Below are 26,060 nucleotides of genomic sequence, written 5' to 3' on the forward strand. Positions count from 1 at the left end.
TGTGTGCTCCTGAGTCTGTATATGGGAGAGTGTGCTGAGTAATGTGATATGTGACACCTGTATATCTGTGTGCTCCTGAGTCTGTATATGGGAGACTCCGCTGAGTAATGTGATATGTGACACCTGTATATCTGTGTGTTCCTGAGTCTGTATATGGGAGACTGTGCTGAGTAATGTGATATGTGACACCTGTATATCTGTGTGCTTCTGTGTCTGTATATGGGAGAGTGTGCTGAGTAATGTGATATGTGACACCTGTATATCTGTGTGCTCCTGTCTGTATATGGGAGAGTGTGCTGAGTAATGTGATATGTGACACCTGTATATCTGTGTGCTCCTGTCTGTATATGGGAGACTGCGCTGAGTAATGTGATATGTGACACCTGTATACCTGTGTGCTCCTGAGTCTGTATATTGGAGACTGCGCTAAGTAATGTGATATGTGACTCCTGTATATCTGTGTGCTCCTGAGTCTGTATATGGGAGACTGGGCTGAGTAATGTGATATGTGACACCTGTACATCTGTGTGCTCCTGAGTCTGTATATGGGAGACTGCGCTGGGTAATGTGATATGTGACACCTGTACATCTGTGTGCTCCTGAGTCTGTATATGGGAGACTGCGCTGAGTAATGTGATATGTGACACCTGTATATCTGTGTGCTCCTGAGTCTGTATATGGGAGACTGGGCTGAGTAATGTGATATGTGACACCTGTATATCTGTGTGCTCCTGAGTCTGTATATGGGAGACTGGGCTGAGTAATGTGATATGTGACACCTGTATATCTGTGTGCTCCTGAGTCTGTATATGGGAGACTGCGCTGAGTAGTGTAATGTGTGACACCTGTATATCTGTGTGCTCCTGAGTCTGTATATGGGAGACTGCACTGAGTAATGTGATATGTGACACCTGTATATCTGTGTGCTCCTGAGTCTGTATATGGGAGACTGCACTGAGTAATGTGATATGTGACACCTGTATATCTGTGTGCTCCTGAGTCTGTATATGGGAGACTGCGCTGAGTAATGTGATATGTGACACCTGTATATCTGTGTGCTCCTGAGTCTGTATATGGGAGACTGCGCTGAGTAATGTGATATGTGACACCTGTATATCTGTGTGCTCCTGAGTCTGTATATGGGAGACTGCGCTGAGTAATGTGATATGTGACACCTGTATATCTGTGTGCTCCTGAGTCTGTATATGGGAGACTGCGCTGAGTAATGTGATATGTGACACCTGTATATCTGTGTGCTCCTGAGTCTGTATATGGGAGACTGCGCTGAGTAATGTGATATGTGACACCTGTATATCTGTGTGCTCCTGAGTCTGTATATGGGAGACTGCGCTGAGTAATGTGATATGTGACACCTGTATATCTGTGTGCTCCTGAGTCTGTATATGGGAGACTGCGCTGAGTAATGTGATATGTGACACCTGTATATCTGTGTGCTCCTGAGTCTGTATATGGGAGACTGCGCTGAGTATATGTGACACTTGTATATCTGTGTGCTCCTGAGTCTGTATATGGGAGACTGTGCTGAGTAATGTGATATGTGACACCTGTATATCTGTGTGCTCCTGAGTCTGTATATAGGAGACTGCACTGAGTAATGTGATATGTGACACCTGTATATCTGTGTGCTCCTGAGTCTGTATATAGGAGACTGTGCTGAGTAATGTAATGTGTGACACCTGTATATCTGTGTGCTCCTGAGTCTGTATATGGGAGACTGCGCTGAGTAATGTGATATGTGACACCTGTATATCTGTGTGCTCCTGAGTCTGTATATGGGAGACTGCGCTGAGTAATGTGATATGTGACACCTGTATATCTGTGTGCTCCTGAGTCTGTATATGGGAGACTGCGCTGAGTAATGTGATATGTGACACCTGTATATCTGTGTGCTCCTGAGTCTGTATATGGGAGACTGCGCTGAGTATATGTGACACTTGTATATCTGTGTGCTCCTGAGTCTGTATATGGGAGACTGTGCTGAGTAATGTGATATGTGACACCTGTATATCTGTGTGCTCCTGAGTCTGTATATGGGAGACTGCGCTGAGTATATGTGACACTTGTATATCTGTGTGCTCCTGAGTCTGTATATGGGAGACTGCGCTGAGTAATGTGATATGTGACACCTGTATATCTGTGTGCTCCTGAGTCTGTATATGGGAGACTGCGCTGAGTAATGTGATATGTGACACCTGTATATCTGTGTGCTCCTGAGTCTGTATATGGGAGACTGCGCTGAGTAATGTGATATGTGACACCTGTATATCTGTGTGCTCCTGAGTCTGTATATGGGAGACTGCGCTGAGTAATGTGATATGTGACACCTGTATATCTGTGTGCTCCTGAGTCTGTATATGGGAGACTGTGCTGAGTAATGTGATAGGTGACACCTGTATATCTGTGTGCTCCTGAGTCTGTATATGGGAGACTGCGCTGAGTATATGTGACACTTGTATATCTGTGTGCTCCTGAGTCTGTATATGGGAGACTGTGCTGAGTAATGTGATATGTGACACCTGTATATCTGTGTGCTCCTGAGTCTGTATATAGGAGACTGCACTGAGTAATGTGATATGTGACACCTGTATATCTGTGTGCTCCTGAGTCTGTATATAGGAGACTGTGCTGAGTAATGTAATGTGTGACACCTGTATATCTGTGTGCTCCTGAGTCTGTATATGGGAGACTGCACTGAGTAATGTGATATGTGACACCTGTATATCTGTGTGCTCCTGAGTCTGTATATGGGAGACTGTGCTGAGTAATGTGATATGTGACACCTGTATATCTGTGTGCTCCTGAGTCTGTATATGGGAGACTGTGCTGAGTAATGTGATATGTGACACCTGTATATCTGTGTGCTCCTGAGTCTGTATATAGGAGACTGCGCTGAGTAATGTGATATGTGACACCTGTATATCTGTGTGCTCCTGAGTCTGTATATGGGAGACTGTGCTGAGTAATGTGATATGTGACACCTGTATATCTGTGTGCTCCTGAGTCTGTATATAGGAGACTGCGCTGAGTAATGTGATATGTGACACCTGTATATCTGTGTGCTCCTGAGTCTGTATATGGGAGACTGCGCTGAGTAATGTGATATGTGACACCTGTATATCTGTGTGCTCCTGAGTCTGTATATGGGAGACTGTGCTGAGTAATGTGATATGTGACACCTGTATATCTGTGTGCTCCTGAGTCTGTATATGGGAGACTGTGCTGAGTAATGTAATGTGTGACACCTGTATATCTGTGTGCTCCTGAGTCTGTATATGGGAGACTGCGCTGAGTAATGTGATATGTGACACCTGTATATCTGTGTGCTCCTGAGTCTGTATATAGGAGACTGTGCTGAGTAATGTGATATGTGACACCTGTATATCTGTGTGCTCCTGAGTCTGTATATGGGAGACTGTGCTGAGTAATGTGATAGGTGACACCTGTATATCTGTGTGCTCCTGAGTCTGTATATAGGAGACTGTGCTGAGTAATGTGATATGTGACACCTGTATATCTGTGTGCTCCTGAGTCTGTATATGGGAGACTGTGCTGAGTAATGTGATATGTGACACCTGTATATCTGTGTGCTCCTGAGTCTGTATATGGGAGACTGCGCTGAGTAATGTGATATGTGACACCTGTATATCTGTGTGCTCCTGAGTCTGTATATGGGAGACTGCGCTGAGTAATGTGATATGTGACACCTGTATATCTGTGTGCTCCTGAGTCTGTATATGGGAGACTGCGCTGAGTAATGTGATATGTGACACCTGTATATCTGTGTGCTCCTGAGTCTGTATATGGGAGACTGTGCTGAGTAATGTGATATGTGACACCTGTATATCTGTGTGCTCCTGAGTCTGTATATAGGAGACTGTGCTGAGTAATGTGATATGTGACACCTGTATATCTGTGTGCTCCTGAGTCTGTATATGGAGACTGCGCTGAGTAATGTGATATGTGACACCTGTATATCTGTGTGCTCCTGAGTCTGTATATGGGAGACTGTGCTGAGTAATGTGATATGTGACACCTGTATATCTGTGTGCTCCTGAGTCTGTATATGGGAGACTGCGCTGAGTAATGTGATATGTGACACCTGTATATCTGTGTGCTCCTGAGTCTGTATATGGGAGACTGCGCTGAGTAATGTGATATGTGACACCTGTATATCTGTGTGCTCCTGAGTCTGTATATGGGAGACTGCGCTGAGTAATGTGATATGTGACACCTGTACATCTGTGTGCTCCTGAGTCTGTATATGGGAGACTGCGCTGAGTAATGTGATATGTGACACCTGTATATCTGTGTGCTCCTGAGTCTGTATATGGGAGACTGCGCTGAGTAATGTGATATGTGACACCTGTATATCTGTGTGCTCCTGAGTCTGTATATGGGAGACTGTGCTGAGTAATGTGATATGTGACACCTGTATATCTGTGTGCTCCTGAGTCTGTATATGGGAGACTGCGCTGAGTAATGTGATATGTGACACCTGTATATCTGTGTGCTCCTGAGTCTGTATATGGGAGACTGTGCTGAGTAATGTGATATGTGACACCTGTATATCTGTGTGCTCCTGTCTGCATATGGGAGACTGCGCTGAGTAATGTGATATGTGACACCTGTATATCTGTGTGCTCCTGAGTCTGTATATGGGAGACTGTGCTGGGTAATGTGATATGTGACACCTGTATATCTGTGTGCTCCTGAGTCTGTATATGGGAGACTGCGCTGAGTAATGTGATATGTGACACTTGTATATCTGTGTGCTCCTGAGTCTGTATATGGGAGACTGTGCTGAGTAATGTGATATGTGACACCTGTATATCTGTGTGCTCCTGAGTCTGTATATGGGAGACTGCGCTGAGTAGTGTAATGTGATATGTGACACCTGTATATCTGTGTTCTCAGCCTGTATATGAAGCACAACGGAACTTGGAATTAAATAACCTGTGGCTGCTACATTGTAGCACTTCCTATACAGAATCAGAAGCTCAGTCACACACCTGTTGCAAATCATATTATTCAGCACAGTCTGATGGTGCGTCCTAGTCACGCGTTGCGACTTAGACGACTTATCAGCAAAAAAAGATGCCTGGCGCTAGCAGAGTCTCATGGGACCTGGCGTGACGAGAGAGGCTTTTTAGCGTGGCTGCAGCAAAAACGTATAAGGACACATCTTTACCTTGGGAATTGCTCAGGAGCAGTTGTACTGAGGACGTGAGAAGGGCACTAAATAAAAAATTAATTAAAAAACTTTAACAAATACTGTATATATATTTAAAAATATCACCTGTTTTTGCCAATGAACACTGCAGTATTGAATTCAGTATTGAACGCCATGCTATATGGTGCGTGGTGTATATTGCCCACAGTGTGTTACAGTTTGGTTATACCCTAATAGAATGCAGAGCAGACAATCCGGGGCATTTGTGATACTTGGTACTGAGGAAAATAGTGTCGTTAACCCTAACCTATTAAATGCTAGCGCAGCCATCTTGCATAATGGAACGTAGCTTCCTAATTGGTTGGTAATAAGATGACAAATTCTGATTGGTTTTCCAGGAGCAGTACCCTCTCTGTGTGTGCACCAGTGATCATTAATGTGCCCCATTGAATGTGTTGAGCCTGTCATTGAGGTTATGCGCTAGGGCAATTCTGTGACTATTGGCCAGTCCTTGACAGATGATGTAAGAGCAATGCCTCCTGTCCCTTGTAGCTGATAATCCATCGCTGACGGCGCTGACCAGCTGCGGACTGATGGCATCTGAAGTGTGTTACCCACCAGTGACCCGTGCCCGGGTGCCACAATCCCAGCCTGACCAGCGCTGCAGCGCTCATCCGAAGTGTCACGGTGACTAATCCCCAGCTGCCATCCTCAATAACTCGTCTCGTTCAGTCATCCTGTCAGCGTAAATGTCTCTCCAGCTGTACACATCTCAGACACTTCACCGGGGGAGTTACTCGGTAAACAGTTCATTGTTTTCTGCGGAACACAAGTGCCAGAGCTGCTTCTCTGTAATAGTGCCTAGATTTATGTCTGAGCATTAAATTACCCGTCTCGGCCGTGAAATATGGCTGCAGGTTGCACAGAACAGAATAGAAATCAGATCTTATTCATCATAATTTGTTTAAACTGTGATATCTTGTAGACTGGCATCTGGGGCTTGGGCAGTGTTGAGCGCTGCCTTGTGTTCTTTATGTACAGATTTGCCTTTTGTAGATTGAAAAATGGTCCAAACATCAAGGAAATGGTTTTCAGTTGTGTGAATTTTAACCCAGTGCTTTAAGAACTGCCCTCACTGTGGGCCTGATTCAGACCCACTCGCAAGCGCATTGGGCTCGCAAGTGGATCGATGGTGGCCCAGTTAGCACGCGCGGTGTGCGCGAGCCCTGTAGCGAGTGAGACCTTCACTCGCTCCGGAGCTCGCAGCAAAATGGGGCGGCTGTCGATGTTGATCGACAGCTCGCCTTGTTTTGTAGGCGGGTAGGGGGGGGTGGCTGAACAAACGGAGGCGTTCCCGAAGGAACGCCTGCTGTTTGTGGGCGGTTCTATTAGAGCTGGAAGTCCACTTGGCATTGCGAGTGCTGAGACCCTACCACAAGCGTGTCCTCGCAATGCCAGTGGTCGCGATAATCACTACCATCGCCAGGCCGCTCGCACAACCTGTGGGTGGTCTGGAGGCCGGAATAAAGAAAAATAGGAACGCCCTGATTCAGAGCGAGCTCACGCAAATAGCGTGCGCCTCTGAATCAGGCCCGGTGTCTCCTAGAATTTATATAGAAGTATCATATACACATATAGTATTAGGCAAACACACTATCTATGTTGTACATACGTGTAATCCTTACGTACAGCCCCTCCCAGTAAGAGCAGATCTTAGCACCAGTATATGACATCAGTGCGTTACAACAGGTTGATATATCTGTCATGTTTATACTTAAGTCAATATGTCCATGTAAGGCGATAGGTGATTCGCTGCTTGTATCACAGTGTGAGGGCCTGTGATGTCACATGTTAACTGACATGCCTTGCTTTGCAGCTCCAGCTTTTTGTCAGGCAATCAGCCCAGTTATTACAGTGCGGCAGGTGGCTTTGGCTTCCTCTACATTAGGGTGGGGGGGGGGGGGAGGGGTCAGTCCAAAATATATCTATCTTGGTTTAATTTTCCTGTACATCTCGTAGGTCCTGTTGCCAATTACTGTTTAAAGGAAATGATTTTGTATCATGTTTCCTCAAAATGGAGAGATTTTTTTTTAGTTTCAACTATGAATTGACGTTAATTGGCCAGTATATATCATTTTGTCCAGAAGAAGACTGTCTCTGCAGTGGGACCAGTTCAGGGGCAACGCAGGATTTTTATGGGGGGGGGGTTTCCATATTTTATATTTATATATATATATATATTATATATATATATATATATTATATATATATATATATATATATATATTATATATATATATATATATATATATATATATATATATATATATGTGAATAGACATATACACAAATATACACACACATAAATATGTCACACCTTACATGCACACACACATATATACACACACATACACATCTCACACCTTACATACACACCTATGTCACATATACACAAACAAACTTACCAAGCAGGCAGGCAGCATGTTCTGAAGCCCCGCCCCCTTGCCATGATTCGCTGGTCAATGGGGAGGGGACGGGGCCAAATGACTCGATTCTAATGAAATTGTGTCATATTGGCTCCGCCTCCTCCATATTGACCCGCGAATCAATTTGCCACGAGGGGGCGGGGCTAAAGATCATGGTTCCTGCAGTTCAGTTTCTGTCGGGGGGGTTTGCACAATGTATTAACATTTCATATTCCTGATGTGATGAGCTTGGTATAGTAGTTGGAGGGGAGTAGAGGGAGGGGGGGCTTTCAAAGCATTTGGGGCTCATTACTTTGCAACTTTGTATTATTTGCTGTATTACATCTGCCCATTTTTACTTCTGACCACTTCAACAGTAGGTGCATGTGGGCACCACAATCAAAAGCAATCCAGAGAATGTTAAATCATGGCGACTGGTGAGGTATAATACCCCATTGTGCCCACATGATCCGAGGCACACCAATGGGGCTATTGGAGGACCGTGTATTTTGTGACTAAGCTCCGCCATGCATCCTTGCCACACAGTGTTGTGCCAAATGTGCGTCTTCTAACATCACTAATGCGACAAAAGTATAATGCCCGGGTATCCTAAACACTGACGCCGGCACTGTATGCAGCTGTATTTCACATCAAACTCTTCTTAACAGTCTAATTTGAAATAACCACCTCTATAAATGTAAAGTAACTTAGCCCTGTCTAATGGCGCTGGTTTAATACCAAGATATAGTTCTGAGTATTACAGTGAACACTGAGACTGGCATCCCGACAGCAGCATCCGATTGGCACATTATGGTGTGTGCCCGCTAATTGCTGTTACACTTTCACTATTCGTGTCCATTTTCCGATCATACTGCACAATCAGCTGTCACTGCCCACTTATAACGGGTATAAACCACTTATACAGAAGCAATAACTAGTGTTAGTACAGCGTATTTTAAACGCTCTATCAATTAAGCTATCCATTGTTAGACAATTGTTTCTTTGGAATCGGTATGATACTGTATACCGCCTGGACGGGATGCCGGTGGTCAGAAGACCGACAGCGGCACCGCGATGGTGAAGATCCTGACAGGGGCCGGTAATTAACCTAACCCTCTCCTCCCCCGGTGGTGCCTAACCCTAGCCTCCCCTCCACTGGTGCCTTACCCGAACCCTCCCCCGGTGGTGCCTAACCCTAGCCTCCCCTCCGCTGGTACCTAACCCTAACCTCCCCCTGGTGGTGCTTAAACCTTAACCTGCACCCTAAACCTAACCCTCCCCCAGTGGTGCCTAACCCTCCCCGGTGGTGCCTAACCCTAACCTTCCCCGGTGGTGCCTAACCCTAACCTCCCCTCCGCTGGTGCCTAACCCTAACCTCCTTTCCGCTGGTGCCTAACCCTAACCTCCCCTCCGCTGGTGCCTAACCCTAACCTCCCCCCGGTGATGCCTAAACCTTAACCCCCCCTCCCACACCCTAAACCTAACCGTCCCCAGGCGGTGCCTAACCCTTACCTCCACCTGGCGGTACCTAACCCAACCTAACCCTAACCCTCCACGGTCAGTGCCTAACCTACCCCGGCAGGTCCGTTAACCTAACCCCCATCCCCCCCCCCCCCATCCCCGGCCTAAGCCTAACCCGCATACTTACCTAAAGGATGCTAGCGTTTGGGATGCCGAAGCCGGTATCTTGAACCCTTTTAGGATGCCGGTGCCGGCATTCTGACAGGCCCGGCATCCCGTTCGCCGGCATCTTGACTGGTTCCCGTTTCTTGGTGACAGTGAGCAATAATATGACCATTCTTTATAATAATTTGTCAGCCGGGTGTCACCGTTCCATTGGAAATATATATTATTTTTTTTACCTTACACCGCGGCAGATTCTATATAAAGAAATAATCACAAATACACAGAAAAATGAGGAGCCTCTGTGCAGGATGACTATATCCTATAAATAACCAAACCTTTATAGAGGAAAAAGAAAAGAGATACCACTATTACTTTTTTCTAATTTAGTTACTTAATCCAGTGGATCACGGCGTTTTCACCAGTAACCCATTGTATGTGCTGCACGGAAGCGTTTGCCAGATGCAGTCTTTGGGAATGAGCATATCCTTGAAATGTGCGCTTTGGTGATGCTCAGAGAATTAGGACGACATTGGTAGAACCTCGCTGAGCCGTGAGTTGGGAAAACCTTGTCTCACACTGTTTAAATAATTAAGTGTTTTCAGAATGATTAGCAGAACCACAATTGCATTCCACCTCATTTTATGCCCCCGCCCCACAACGAGGGGGCTGCTGTAGGATAAACAATAGGATTTAGATCTCGTTAGTAAAACAAATGCAGAATTGAATCCATAGAAATAGAATCCTCTTCACGTCCTTCTGGCGTGCGTCAGTATGCACCAGGATACAGGGTACCGTGGTAGACGCCATGCGCTGACGAGGACTTTCATGTCTGTGTTGTAGAAGTTACAGCCGCCTTCAAATGCAGCTGTCGTTCAGACAATTACCCCCTTACATAAAAGCCAAACCTATGGATGGGCCCCGCTTCTGTGCCATAGAGCGGTTACCTGCTTTACGTGACCGCATTTAGATTCGGTGACATCGGCCGTACGGGCTGATTCAGGGTTGTACGCTAATGCTGCTGTTGCATCCTTGTACACAGCTGGTGTGTGAAAATATGCAAATGTAGCAGACTGTATGGAGACACCCACCTGCGACTTTGCAAACAGACGCAGCTTTGGACGCGGGTCCTTCGATTATCAGTCTTCTGAGTAACCCTATGGTTATCTGCATAGCGTACATCCCTGAATCAGGCCCATAGACAAAGAGTATTCATAATGTGTCCCTTTTCCGATACCCGGGCTCCTCATACACTTATAATGGTATTGTCCTGGTGCATTTACAAAGGTCACTCAGCGATATACATAGAGGAAACAGAGAGCCTGATTCAGACCCGGTCGCAAGCGCTGAGCGCTCGCAACCGGGTTGATGGTGGCCCAGAGCGCATGCGCATGACTGAGCCGGCTCCGTCGTGCGCGTGCGCGAGATCCGGATAGCGACGGGCAATCCGTCGCTCCGGGTCTCGCACCAAAGGGGGCGTGCTGTCGATGTTGAGTGACAGCACGCCCCCTTTGGTGGGCGGGTCGATGGGGTGGCTGCTCAGACTGAGGCGTTCCCATGGGAACGCCTACCGTTTGTGGCCGGCCCCACTGACATCACAAGTGATGTCAGTGGAGAGATTCCGGCTCTGCTAGAAAGGATCTCGTCGCAAGCCCGATGGTCGCGATGGTCCTAACCATCGCGACCATCATCATGGCTGCTCGCTATAGCTGTGGGTGGTCACCCACAGCTATGCGAGCGGCCAGGAGGCCGTTCTTCATTAAAAAAAAATGACCGGCCCTGATTCAGAGCGACCGGCTCTGAATCAGGCCCAGAGTCCCATTCATAAGCCGTTCCTCAGACTTCATTCAGTACTGCTGGGTTGGTGACTAGTTCTCTTTGTGCAGTATACAGTAGTCATTCATTAGGCTTGGCTCCCTCGCTACCTTAAGGTGTAGTATACAGCAGTCATTTATAAGACTTAGGGCCTGATTCAGACCCGTTCGCCAGATGCGGTCGCTCGCTCCCAGCGTATGCAATTCAGCTAAGTGACGTTAAGACAGGCGATCGCACGGCAAGGAATAAGCACGCCCACTATGTCTTGGCGAGCGATCACTTTGTGTATACATACGCCCACCAGCCATTCCTAAGACGCCCACTTGCGCACGTCATCTCCAGGAAGCGCATGAAACCATTGGCACATCGAGCACCATCAGATGCGATCGCAGCGCTTGAGGTTGACTATACCCTTCCGCAAGCACCGCGAGCACTTCAGTGTATAATTCAACCAATTGACGTGTACTATGACGCACGCCTCTGAAAACGGCGTTAAGATACTCAGGCATGCATGCGTTCGCACCTCCACTCCCCTGTTTCCAGTGGCCTGCCCCTGTTACCACCCATAAACGGCCTCTCCTGTCACTCATTCAGCTGGGCTGTCTATGCTGGGCGAGCGAGTGCTTTCCCATCGCGCAAGCCCAAAACGATGCATGCGCACATTGAAAAACATTACTCGCTCCGAGCGATCGCTTGCTAGCGAATGGGTCTGAATCAGGTCCTTAGCTTCCACACAGCCTTAAGGTGTAGTATACAGCAGTTATTCATAAGGCTTGGCTCCCTCACTACCTTAAGGTGTAATATACAGTAGCCGTTTATAAGACTTAGGACCTCATTCAGAGCCGGACGCTATTTGCGCTCGCTCGTTCAGAAAATAGGGGTGGCTATTCAAATGAACCGTTCGCTCTTTGCAGTCCGTTCACGCCTCTAGGTCTGAACGTGCAAACAAAACTTGCAGTCGTTTTTTGGATAACTACGCCCCCTGGCCGCACGCATCCTACGTCATGTCCGCTATTTATTAGATTAATCGAGTACATCGACCAGCGTCTGAACTGCTCGCTATTCTTGTGGTTGGTTTTTCCTACCACAATCTTGCGAGCAGTTCTGACTATAAAATAACCCAGTGACTTGGTCAATGACGCTGCTGTATTAATTATGCACACCCATAAAACGCCCGTTTTGACCTTTAAGCACGCCTGCGTTCTGATCTCCACTCCCCGTTTTCAAACACCTTCCCCCGTTACCACCCACATACGCCTCCTTCTGTCACTCATATTATCAGGCATTCGCTATTTAGCGAACAAACGATTTTCGGGTGCACTGTCTGGTTCGCGCATGCGTATTGCGATCCGTACGCATGCGCAGTTGGGCAAACATCGCTCAGAACGAACGAGCGGCCGCTTACGAGCGGCTCTGAATCAGGCCCTTAGCTCCCTCACAACCTTAAGGTGTAGTATACAGTAGTCATTTATAACACTGGTTCCTCACAACCTTAAAGTATAATATACTGCAGTCATTTATATGACTTAGCTCCCTCACAACCTTGAGGTGTTATAATCGCCAGTCACTAAGACTGCTCGTTAATTACCTGAAGGTGTATTATATACCCTTCATTTATAAGACTGCTCCCTCCCATCCATAAGGTATCGTGTACACCAGTCACCAGTACATAAACAAATGAGCGGACAAGGACTTGGTTTATAAACATTGCTGCATTAGTGATCATAAGACTCCATTAAGGAGCAGGGCGTTAGCAACCGTTAGGTGCCCTTGTGGGGAGGTAGGAGTAGACGATAGGATGAGTAAGGGAAGAGGGCCCTGCTTGTGAGAGCTTACATTCTGAATTTGTAGAGAGGTGGTGAATCTGAGAGGGAGAGAATTCCAGAGGTAGAGAGCAGCACGGGCAGAGGCGGGAGTGTGAGGAAGTAATCACTTGGCAGGGGAGACGGCATGCATTTGTGGAGAGACGTGGGCAGGTGGGAGTGTGAAGGGAGATGAGGTATACACCAATCATTCATAAGACTTAGGGCCTGATTCAGACCCGGTCGCAAGCGCTCGCAACCGGGTCGATTGTGGGCCAGTGTGCATGCGCACGACGGAGCCGGCTCCGTCGTGCGCATGCGCGAGACCCGGATAGCGACGGGCACTCCGACGCTCCGGGTCTCGCAACAAAGGGGGCGAGCTGTCGATGTTGAGTGACAGCTCGCCCCCTTTGGTGGGCGGGCCGGGGGAGTGGCTGCCCAAACGGAGGCGTTCCCATGTGAACGCCTCCGTTTGGGGGCGGCCCCACTGACATCACAAGTGATATCAGTGGGAGAGATTTCGGCTCTGTTAGAGCCGAAATCGCTCTGGGGCTTGCGGCCACGAGACCCTACCACAAGGATCTCGTCGCAAGCCTGATGGTCGCGATGGTCTTGACCATCGCGACCATCTTCCAGGCCGTTCTAAAAAAAAAAAAAAAAGACCGGCCCTGATTCAGAGTGAGCGCTCTGTCAGAGCGTCCGGCTCTGAATCAGGGCCTTAGCTCCCTCACAACTTTACGGTGCAGCATACACCAGTCTTTTACAAGACTTTGCTCCCTCCCAACCATTGGCTTCTCTCAAAGGATTCAGGCTTTATATGTACTGAACTAATATTTATGAGACTGAAACCTCACTATGACCTAGAAACCAATGTTATTACTTGGTCACAGGGAGATATTCAGTTCACTCTGTGCCTCATGTCTCTGTAATGGCTGTAATTCCTAGTGGATGATATTCTCTGGTGTTTTCTTCAAGCCCACAAAATGGCTGCCTCTACCATGTTTAGCAGACAGGGTTTTTTCAGGGACGTCGTGCAGTGTTGACAATTCTTTTCCAAAAATCCTAAATAGGTCATTAAAATCAGGATTTGTAGGTAAATTTATGAAGAGACTGTTCCACTTCATTTCCAAAAAATGACCCCTGCAATAGGAGAGCTTGGACAACTTGCATGGTCAGATGCTGGGAATGAGTACACCTTACATTTACAGCGCAGGGCCGCAGTCACGCGATCAGGCGCTGACCGGCTAATCTCCTCGCCCCCGGAGGCCCCTTGTCATAGTCGTTTTATATTAATAAAGGCGGCCGAGGCTGCAAAATGATGTGATCAGCAGGAATAGATTTGTCATTCAGTATATGCGTCTGCTCTCTATGCTCTGTTATTTAGTGACTGTAGGAGACTAGAACACGGAGATGCCTACAATGCAGAGCGACCATCTCATCATCTTCCTGTCATATTGTGTCTGTCGTGGGCTCGTGCTGAGCTTCAGCTGGGGGGCATGGAGCAGTGCGCGAGTTCTCGCTACAAGACCCAGCAGCGGAGGTTTCCATGCTCGGTATACATTGCAGAGCAGATTACTTATTGTAGTGCACTGTGACTCATCCTATTGATTATACAAATGAAAGACTGCAGCAATTGTGGTTTTTGTTTCCCATAGTCCATTTAAAAATTACACCAGTTCAGGGAAAAATTACATATATTAATGCATTTATTTAAATATATATATTATATATATATATATATATATATATATATATATATATATTTTATCTGAAGAATAGGACACGTGAGAGATGTTGTGCAAGTGACAGTGTATTGTTAATTGTTGGGTATAAGAATGCAATCCCGATGTACAGTAAGGAGGAAGGAGGTGCTGTTATTATTACATTTGCATTGAAGCTGAAACAACAACAATGCATCATGTTCTTCAGCCCGTTCTAATCGACAATAGTTTGGCATTGAAATATTTTTTAAGTGTTTTGAGGTTGTGCTATGGTTTGCAAGCTTTGCTATTAACACAGAATACAGGGGCCTTACGTAAATATAGTGGTACTATCTTAATAGGAAATCTGATGCATCTCATTACATTTTAATAGACTTTGGCATTTTTTTTTAAGGTAACACTGTGACATTCTAAAATATCAGTGTCCTTCACCAGCGACCAACTCCTCTGTGCTTTTGGGGGAGAAGGGGGGTGCGATTCCGCTGGGCTCCCTACAGCAGAGGGCGCGATGTGCGAGGAGCCCTCAAGCCAAACCCGCGAATCCTGTTCTTGTTATCCCGCCGGTTATGAAAACCAATAGATCTGAAGAACTTGCATCGGCGGGATCAGGGAAGCGGAGAGGCTTATTGATGCACCACGCCCCCTATTGTGGGGATCCAATAGAAACATGGTAGTCTAGAGGGGAACGTCCTTTGGGGAGGGACCACCATAATTCGGGTAAGGAGGTCATGTCCCCAGATAACCTCTTTTTGCTCTGGGCTTAATAGGTGTTTCTCTTTCCTTTTTTTCTTGTAGTAGAAGAACTGATCAGTCCTAAGGACATTGACCCCCTACACCGCTACGTTCCTCGTCGGGATCAGAGAAACATCAGCATGCGATACTCTAATCAGGTAAGTGTCTGATATTCTGCTATAGCTACATTGTAAAGAATACCTGATAACGTTGTCAAACCCTAGGGAAGGTTTCAACTTCAGGGTCTTCTAATATCAATGATTTAATCACATTCGTTGCATTAGACATGCTGTCCGCCAACCTCGCGGTGACGTCTAAGCAGTGGGGATCTGTATGTAGCAGCTGATTGATTGTTGGAATCCTTTGAATATTCCTCATTGAACTAAAGAGGTTTATGTAAAAGAGGGAACTCTCCAATCCTGTGTGACAGTGTGGCCACACATCCTCGCACTGACCAATCAGCCCTACGTTGGGACACATCCACCAATCAGATTTGAGACTCACTTCCTGCAGGTGGAGAGTGGAGGGGAAAATGGCGCGGGGGGGGTACCCTTTCCAAGATCTGTCCAGTGATCATCCCCTGACTTTTAAAATGTACAGATGTGTCCTCACACTATTGCCGCATTAGCGCCAAACAGCCCTTCTCGGGCTGCCAGGCTTGCACCAAGCATCTTTTTCACTCGAATGTGCATCTCAGTCGTAACGCGATGCAACAAAACCGCCTCAAAGGGCTGCACCGCTTAATATGATACGCGACACTTGTATAGCTGTGCGCGACTGAGTATGAATCTGTGTACGAAGTGCTACCATGTAACTGCCGCGGCTTTTTTTTACTTCCAAGTTCCGCTGTACAGATTCAGACTCAGCCGCGCACAGATATGCAAGTGTCGCGTGTCAGATGAATCCGCGCAGACTCGGGAAGCGGTTTTGTTACATCGCTTTGCGACTAAGACGCACATGCGAGTGAAAAAGAGGCTACACTGCTCGGCGCTGCTCACTCGGCGCATGGCATGTTGAGGCCAGGTGCATGAGGACACGTGTACAGATTTATATTTTACTTGTTCTTTATTGCAGGATTAAAGAAGTTTCCCACAGTACGTGTGACGTATTGCTTTGTTGAAGCAATTGCTTTGTGTACATTTAGACATAATATATTAGAGAGACACTAATGTCCACTCTGAGAGAGAGAGAGAGCGCGTCTTAGCTCTGTGGCACTTAGCGGGTATGACTCACTGCTTAGGGTAAAGGTCACATTTATTTCAGGGCTATGAAAGCAGAGGGCGGCGTATCCCATTTGCTGTGTTATTACAGAGGATGCCGCTTTTCAGAGGAGACCTAAAGAGTCCCTGACGTGTAGCAATGGTCTGGCGTGCCAGCGGCCCTGATTGCGGGCGTCTGTTTACTCCTCCATAATAAATTTCCTCCTGCGATCCACGCAGGAGAGTGCAGCTCAATTTTGATGTGACGATCACCAATCACTACAACAATATATTTTATCCAGAGGTGCACGGACACTGCGGGGGGGCCTTTGTGTTGAAAACCCGCTGTTTAAGGGACCAGAACTTTATATTGCGTTATCTGAACTTGAAGGAGTGAAGTGAAACCATATTTACGTATTGGATTCATATACACATCGATAAGGACAAATTACCCACTTATTGTGACTATAGATGTTTTATTCATTTATTTCTTTATTCTTTTTTTTTTCTATTGCTGGACGATAACAGTATAAGCTATTACCAAACACATGAGTTTACTCCTCCGTCTATGACAGACCGTTCTGTCCAGATGCCAAAGCACCACAGATCCCAGCAGGTTTTGCCAGCCGCCTCGTAGTTCCACAGCACGTATAATACCTACATCGCGTATATTGCCTACGTCAGATCTATCTATAGTCCCGCCGCCGACATCACTGTGCCCCGTAATGTTCAGCAAGACTGCAAAACCATCGGTACCATCGCAGCCTCACGCACACTTGCACAAGCTCTGACCTTACTCAGAAATTGCTAACCTCATCGTACACTATGAGTACTCAAGCTGTATACGGCATCGCAGTGGAAAATTTATGCACGCCCCTGCAACAGCGTTCGAACGCACTGGCACGCCTGCGTTTCGCCGACCACCCCCAAACGGCACTTCCTGTCAATCACTCTGCGATGGGTCTGCGTAGCCTCTGCGATCGCAGTCCTGGTCGCAGTGGCTGGTTTGTGCACTGCGATGCAACAATCGGCCTATTGCGTTCCTTGCTGAATCAGGCCCTTAGTTTTGATGGATAAAAACCTAGCTCTTTGGTACATACAGATGCACGTATATCAAGATAAAGCCATTGGGCCTGATTCAGAGATGGCCGCAAACCTGATGATATTTTGCGAGTCTGCACATGTGCAGGACCGCAGATCCCCTAACCCGAGACATGATTGACCTGCTGCGGCGTTTGTGGGGGGGGTGGAGCATGGGCGTGGCTGGCCAGCGTTCCCTGAAACGTTGGGTGCGTCGCTCCTGTTTTCCGGCAGGGATGAGGCCAGGGTCTGCGTTGGTGGAGGCAGGCTTAGGTTCAGTGTGATGTATGAAGAAAAAAATCCACAGATTGGACGCAGAGGATCCCATTTACTGTCCGTAAGACCAGCTTAATTAATAACTGAGTTATTTAAAGTAGAGATGTGCAGGCCCGGATTACTTCAGATCTTTCCCGCCAAATTCTGATTTTTTTTTCCCGCCAAAAATCAAGTCTCAGAAAATGTCATCTTTCATGGACAAACAATCATCTTTATGACAAAAGTCCATGAAAGATGATATTTGTCCATGAAAGATGCCGTTTTGCCTCTTTCTGAGACCCAATTTTTGGCGGGAAAATCGGAACTAATCCGAGCCTGCACATCTCTAATTTATAGACACTTTATTTATTGACCATGCACAAAGCTTTTATTATTTTCTGCAAGAGCTGTGTCCTATTTACCTCATTTATGGTGAAACATAAAATTTATAATACAAATAAACACCAGTTTCTATCGAGAAATGAATTCTGTGGCTTCGCTGCTGCAAAGTATAACTAATGGGTGAGGTCGCACATGGATAGAGCCGCTCTGAGCCGTCTGCTCTCTGTGTATGGATGCTTGTTGGGGTCTGTGACTCCGTGTAGCGTCCATGTCATGTTCTACTGCAGTCTGGATCCTATGAGGCTACGGAGAGATCTGGGCCGTGTCCTACTGGAATATCAGCCCATTAACAATCCATGTTGTGTCCTGCAATCTGGCACCTGTGAGGCCAATTTACAGTTGTCTGTATGTCAGTCATCGTCATATTCCCCTGGAGCATATCCCCATTGCATCATTTTTATTTTCTCCATATAGAAAATGTTTCCCTAGCCCCTGTCAGAATCTCTTAGAGAACGAAGCTGTTGAGCTTATGTTCCCTGTAGATCAGGGGTCAGGGAACTTTTTTATCTTTTACCCCAAAATATATTTAGATACGCCGACGTTACCCCCTTGATTTGAAAGGATGGAAATCATATAGTAGTGCCCCCATATAATGCCCCCATATAATGCCCCTGTAGTAGTGCCCCCATATAATGCCCCTGTAGTAGTGCCCCTGTAGTAGTGCCCCTGTAGTAGTGCCCCCATATAATGCCCCTGTAGTAGTGCCCCCATATAATGCCCCTGTAGTGCCGCTTGTACAAAACAAAAACCCGCTCCTGCATCGCCGCCGTCCTGTCCGCCCGGCTGCTCCTCAGAACTATGGGAGAGACGTCATGACGTCTCTCCCATAGTGCGCATGGAGAGAGCCGGAAGCTGGAGTTCAGAAGAGAACTCCAGCCTCCGGCTAACGTGGCGCTGCAGGGAAGGAGCCGGGCGTCCGGCTTAGAGCCTCCCTGCGACACACCCAGGCATGCATATGGTTAATTCTATATTATATTATATTATAGAATGATTCATATGCATGCCCGGCTGTCCGTCCATTACCCCCAGGAATTTATTTTTTCCCCCATGTGCGGTAATTTACCCCCGTTCCCCGACCACTGCTCTAGATAATGTAAGATCTACTGAAGAGGCTGCAAAACGCAAGTAACTTTCTACGTATCTGGTGGCCATGCCCCCAATTATCCAGCTCGTGGTATGGAAGCCTGGATCCAATCCGTCCTTTACCTAGAAAAGAAAGCACAGACAATTTACTGTGCGGTACGTCTCTTTATATTATCATGCATAAAACGGGGGGAAAGAGGGTGCGGTTGGCGGATCGGCTGGACGCACTCCAGCATCCGACCGTCACAGAGGCTCCGGGATGAGTGGACCGGGAAACGATAGCCTTGTAATGAAGCTCTTTATCAGGGGGCAGCCATCCGTGAAATTCCGCTCCAGACACATGGGCTCAAATGAGAGCTGGAAATTCATTTCTAGATCATTTTCCTGTGACCTCTGGTAAAAGTTCCTTTCTGGGGTTTAAATTTAGAAAAGCGTTGAAGCTTTACCTGACCGCTGATAAATGCTCCTGGGCAATGTGCTGAGAAGCCAAAATTCATTTCTCGGCAACATAAAATGCGAATGTAACACCTCCGCCTAAAAATAGACCATTCGCTGAACATTATACAGTAATAAAGTCCTGAGAAGTGTCCTCGTTCCTTTTAAGTCATCTTCATGCTGGGCTGTGTAGTTCTACAGGAGCTGGAGGAGGCCGCATGTTGTACACCCCCTGGTCTATACCCCCCGCATGATAATATATGGTGACCTGATAGCAACCAATCAGGCATTCTTCTCATTTGTCTGCCTTGTGCACCGTTCATAAAATGAAGTGGTTGCCACGGACTACGGCACATGTTTATTCTTTAAATCACACTATTATTATTAATTAAAACTTCCCGTTTACTATTGATGTACAGTACCGCAGTTCCGTCATGATTTATGTCCTAGTAACTGTAATAACCATGTTTGTCAGAGAGATACCTGCCTGTACCTCCTATCCAATGTACACAATAGACATCTTCTCATCTCTAGTCAGCTCTGAGGTCCACTTTGTGGCAGCTAGTTAGCATGGGTTGGCATTGGTACACAGCGAAGGCACGTTTCTGGTGGCCTGTATACAAGGCTGTAAAGACCTCCTTTCTGGTGGTTTGTAAACGGCCAAAAAATACTTTCTGGTGCCCATTGTCTGTGTCCGGTGATTTGTTAAAAACAACTGATGGCTAATTTATAAGACCCGTTTTGTAAGGTCACCTGGTCGCCCTGCTGGACCATTGTCACAGTATTCACTGGCTAAGGACAGTCCATGTCCTCTCTGTAGCCCTCCAGACGTCACCTTATGGCAGGAGGTGGGGTTGGGACACGCTTGGGTGTAGCGTCTCCAGCACTTCAGTGATCATTTACAGCAGAAGTCAGAGACCAGCGCTGCAGGACATTGTCCTGGGACTCAGCGTGCTCTGGTACTTACCCCAAACCCCCGCCCGGGCTGTCCTGACAGATCTGTGGCCCTCAGCGTCCCAGAGAGTCTCTGTTGGAGCTACTGTCATGTGGGCCTTTGTCCTCTCCCAAGTCCTTGCTCCCTTGGGGACTGCAGCAGCGTTGACTGTGTATATTGTTTCATCCATTTGGACCACTATTTTGATCCGTTCTCCCATCCCTTAGGAGATGAGCCTCTCCGTAGCGTTATGCTCTCAGCACCATGCCTCACTGCCTGGATGGTCTTTTGGGACGATGTGCACATTTAGGGGGTATATTTACTAAGGTGTGAGTTTTTAGAAGTGGAGATGTTGCCCATAGCAACTTATCAGATTCTAGCTATTATCTTCTAGAAGGTGCTAGATACATGTTAAGTAGAAGCTGATTGGTTGCTATAGGCAACATCTCCACTTCTACGTCACCCTGTTACCACAAAGTTACGCCCCCTCCGTTGCAATTGGAGATGCGATGGATTCCAGCGCAACTTTGAATCGCTTGTAGATGCTCGCGCATCTATCAGCGATTGTAAGCGTTTCCCACCTGCTTTGACGCAGAGACACCAACAATTGCTCCAATCTCCATTGATGTGGGCTGTAACTCTGTTATTAGTGCTTTCCCATAACTTTTACTGAGGATTGCTTTGAGTGTCCTTTTGATCTTCCTGATGAAGCTCTTGTTTGGAAACTGAACCGCCCAACTGTGACGCCTCCCACCTGTGTATTTTAAAATGATTTGAAACAATTGTAGTTGTACTTGTGTATTTCCAGCAACACGAAAGCCAACTGATGGCCCCAACAATTTTTTCTTGGAGGATTTTGCATCATTTTAAAATGTTCGGCTTAACCAGTTACTCATCATCTTTCTATGTGTTCATCTAGTACTAATTGCTGAATAGTGCTACGTAGAGAGTGCCCGTCACCCTTATGGCAGAGGCAGCCAATGTTCATCACAGTGCCGAGAAAATTCTTAAGCTGCATACACACGTAAAGATTATCTGTCCAACCATCCAACTAGTTGATTGGTTGGAATGAAAATCTGGTAACGTATGGGAGTAACTGATGATCAGCAATTTGCTCCTAAATGCCAGAAAACAGATGAAAATGGTCGGTCAGACAAGTTTGTTAAATGTTTGATCTAAACAATTTGTTCAAACAACAGTTTTTGTCCATTTTCCAGCGTTTGGGAGCAAATTGCTGATTGTCATTTGCTTTCATACATTACCAGATTTTCATTCCAACCAATCAACTAGTTGGATGGTTGGACAGAAAATCTTTGCGTGTGTACCCAGCTTGTGTCAACAAAAAAAATCTTCACTGTAGCTTTTTTGTTTTTCTGAACACGATAAAACTAAATACCCATTTATCAAATAAAAAACATCAGTGTACACTGTCTTGTACTGTTTTATACTGTTTTTTTTTTTAAATATGTAACGCTTCGGTTTTTTCCTGTTGGCGCCATGATTAGATATTAATCTTCTAGTTTGAAAAGAAAAATAATAACTAAATTTATTAACGCTAAATCTGTCAGATTTTTCACATAGCATTTAGCTGATCTCCTGTTTCAGGCTCGTTCTAATCCCAGTCCTCGGAACACTAGAGAACGGGCACATTCAGCTGTTCCTGTGTAGCTCTCGCATTGGCTTACAATGAGGGATTATCCCAGTACATTATTCTTTAATAAAATGCATAAATTACCTTGTCTGTCTGCTGTAGCCGCTCTCAGCGGTGCACACAAAACAAAATGAATCCCTCCCCCCCCCCCCCCCCCCAAGTGTCAGCCGCGCAGCGTTCGGGAGAGGGTCGGTGGTGTCTGGGGGCTTTATGGCTTCCAAGAGCAGGGTGCGCAAATGTATTAGCTGGCAGCACTAAGGGGAGAGCGAAGGAGTTTGAGTCAGCGTGCCCAGCTTTTGTGCCAGGTTTAATTGAATCGACTTTATTCCGACTGTTCCTGTAGAGCCCCCTGTGATTCCTGTCTCCTGTCCTAACCATGTAAATTACAGTTGGTGAGATGGGATCACATCTAGTGCTGAGAGTTAGAGCAACTTCTTCCTCTGCACCAGTTTCCATAAATACCCTCCGTCCCCCTGCCCTCCCCCCTCCTCATGTTTTTGCGGTGTGTTATAAATGTTCCTGTTTTCCATTACAGTCAGATTTTTCTATTTCTTCTTTTTTTATTTTCATTAGCGTTTAATGCATTTGTATAAATCAGCGTTGTGTGACTTACTGTTGTCCTGTATCTATTAGTCCTCCTGACAGCCTTTGCCTTCACTTTCAGGGTCCGCTGGATAACGATACCGTGGTACACGTGGCACTGATCGCGGAGAGCCAGCGGTGAGACCACCCTTAAATAAAACACAAGTAACGAGTCAGGAAGTCTCTTTAAAGCTTTTTAAGCTCAGCCATAAATACAGCGCAGCGTTTAATTACAGGCACGAGGACGGCTTACAAAGTGTGTTTCCTACCTCAGTACACCACAAATATTCTGCCAGGCTTTTTACGATCGGTTCTGCTCGATCAGTGTAATTATTTATCTTTATAATTCTCATGCGATGACCTAGCAGGGATCTGTCGCCGTGGGCTGAGTAATGACTGAATACTAATAGTAATAGTCCCTATTAAAGCCTTTTCGGATCACAACGAATTATCTATAAGGTGATATTTTTACATGGCTAAGCCAATAGCTTCCTGTTCAATGGCATGCCCAGATTTTTATCTCTGTATTCATTGGCTGTTTGCCCCCCCTGTGGTCTGAAATGTTAAAGGGAACATATCATGTGATCCCCGTACCTTTATGTGTGCTCGAAAGGCGGCGTTAGAAAGACGAGGTTCATGTTTCCTAAGACAATACCCTAGGCCAGAGGTTTCCAAACTCCCCCCATTACAGTCATGTTTAAGGATATTCGTGCTTAAGCACAGGTGACTTAATTAGTACCCCAGTAAATTTGATTTATCCATCTAGACTCAAGCAAGGATAGCCTTAAAACCTGGACTGTAATGGTGCATTTTGGGGAGCTCTGATCTATGCACCTAACAATTTTAAGGGAGCGATTCAATTAGCAAGATAATGGCAGTGGCTCGGGTTACTAGAGGTGCAGTGTTGGGGTACGGGAATTTTCGGTCATGTGCACGGCCCAGATCGCATCCGCGCATCGCCAAGGATGGAGTTTCCCCATAAGACTGCATGGGAGAGTGTATCGTGCCCCAGCTGCTGGTAAATCTGACCTCACACTTACTGCTCGCACCTACTCATATTCTCACTAAGAGCATGAGAGCGTTGTACAAAATAGCTGGGTCTTTGTTTTATTTAATAACTTAGAAAATGTCTACGTCCAAAGCTTTATGCTATCCATTGTTCTTACAGCACCTCTATGATACTACAGTATATTGGGATATTGAGATATATCATATTATAAGCGACTTCCTGTATGAATAAAACAAATGTCACAGTATCTGTTTTTGCTTCTAGGTTGCAGGTCTTTCTGAATACATACGGAATCCAGACACAGACCCCGCAGCAAGTGGAGCCCATCCAGATCTGGCCGCAGCAGGAGCTAGTGAAGGTAAGTTACACAGGGGGAGAGAGATAAAGTTCCAACCAATCAGCTCCTAACTGTCATTTTTCAATACACAGCCTGTAAAGTGGATGTTAGGAGCTGATTGGTTGGTACTTTATCTCTCTCCAAGGTTTGATACGTCTCCCCCCACAGTGTTATGTCATGGTATAAATCAGGGGGTCCAAAAGTATGTGTAGATAAAGGTTTACTGCATTAAACCTGGCTGCGCTGCTCTGCAGCCTACACGCGCGGAATCGGTATGATTTACCGCCAGACCCCTGCCCGGCGTTTGGAATCCCGACACCAGGAGCCCGGCAAGGGTGAAAATCCCCATAGTATTTGCTAACCTATTTCTAACCCCCTAACCCTCCTTTAGGGTGCCTAACCCTAACCTTCCCCCCCAGTGCCTAACCCTAATCCCCCTAAGTCCCTAACCCCCCCCTTCCCCGCTGCCTAAACCTAAGTCCCCCGGGGGGCTGGTGCCTAACTTTAAGTCCCCCCCTGGGGTGCCTAACCCTCCCTTCCCCTAGCCTAACTCCCGGGTGGGGTGCCTAACCCTATGTCCCCCCGGGAGCCCTAAACCTAACCCTCCCCCCCCCCCCCGTAGCGGCGCCCGGCATCACTTCGAACGGGATGCCGGGCGCCGGTCTCCCGGCGTCGGTAAAATGACAGGCGTCTAGATGTAGACGCCTGTCATTTAACCCTCGCCGGGATAAAGCAGTCGGGAAGCCGGCTGTCGGGATTAGGTCCGCTGGCTTCCCGACTGCATGCCCCACGCGCAGTCATGACAGATGATCGCGATAGGGCTCTCGGCGGCTGTTATTACTTCCAGCCACGCCGGCGTGGTCTCCGCTCATCATGTCAGCATCCCTAAGCCTTGATTGAATTAGCAGGCGAGTCGCTGCTCCGTGGCAAAGGCGTAACACGCTTCCTTTGGCGCGGGCAGCCAATGAATGGAGACGTTGGCAATTCTTGAGCTGAAATGAATGATTCAAATGTTGTTATGAATCAGCCTGCGCCCTGTGGGGAGGAAACCGATAGGTACAGTACCCACACCCCTGCCAGAGATGATCTGGGTAAAGATCAGTGTTTATCCATGATTACAGCGCTGAGGAGACTGTGTAATAATTAATCCAAGCGTTGCCAGTCACAGCCCAGCCTTCTGCCAGCACCGAGGCTTTTGGCTACTCTCCTTCTCTGCAGATTGTCACAGCAGCGGTCCCAGCTATGTACATCGGTGCCAGAGTGATGCAGCGTTCCGCCTAATATTAATACAGCTCACATGTCTATGGGGGATTCCTAGAGCAACACCCATCGGCGGCATTAATCGTCACTAAAGTTACCGACTTCTATGCAGTCTATAAAAACGTGAGCCACATTTCCATCTGTCAGTAAAGAAAACAAATAGGTCCGTAAAAAGCTGACTGCTCCGACGCTGCAATAAATCACGAGCGCACTTTACCCGTAGACGCTGCTAGTACTGTAAAGTTCTGGATATAACATACACAAGAGTCAGTGATAATGCAAATAGTTAATAATAATGTCACACAGTGTATAACGGACACTTGCAATGGACACAGCGAGTTTTGCAGTTACCTGGATGAGACGGATGTCACTTGGGCTCAGTGGGGCTCGCACTGAATCTTTCCAGCATTTGGTATTTGCAGGAGAATAGTTTAAGCCTTTATGAAGACTGTTGCCTATACTTTGGTATGATCTATTCACCGTA

The 26,060-nt window shown here is 46.7% G+C and overlaps 1 protein-coding gene across 3 annotated transcripts in view; it reads left to right on the forward strand.

Moving 5' to 3' along the window:
* PHKB (phosphorylase kinase regulatory subunit beta) overlaps positions 1-26,060 on the forward strand; it is a 327,566-nt gene that overhangs the window by 219,969 nt on the left and 81,537 nt on the right. For all 3 annotated transcript variants that reach the window (XM_088458985.1, XM_088458984.1, XM_088458983.1), the window contains 3 exons: positions 15,413-15,507; positions 23,053-23,108; positions 24,244-24,337. In XM_088458985.1, the coding sequence (XP_088315111.1) occupies positions 15,413-15,507; positions 23,053-23,108; positions 24,244-24,337 (245 nt within the window). The remainder of the gene's footprint in view (positions 1-15,412; positions 15,508-23,052; positions 23,109-24,243; positions 24,338-26,060) is intronic.

Source organism: Taudactylus pleione, unplaced genomic scaffold, assembly GCF_031769625.1.
Source record: "Taudactylus pleione unplaced genomic scaffold, aTauple2 ptg000885l, whole genome shotgun sequence".
Lineage (NCBI taxonomy): Eukaryota > Metazoa > Chordata > Amphibia > Anura > Myobatrachidae > Taudactylus > Taudactylus pleione.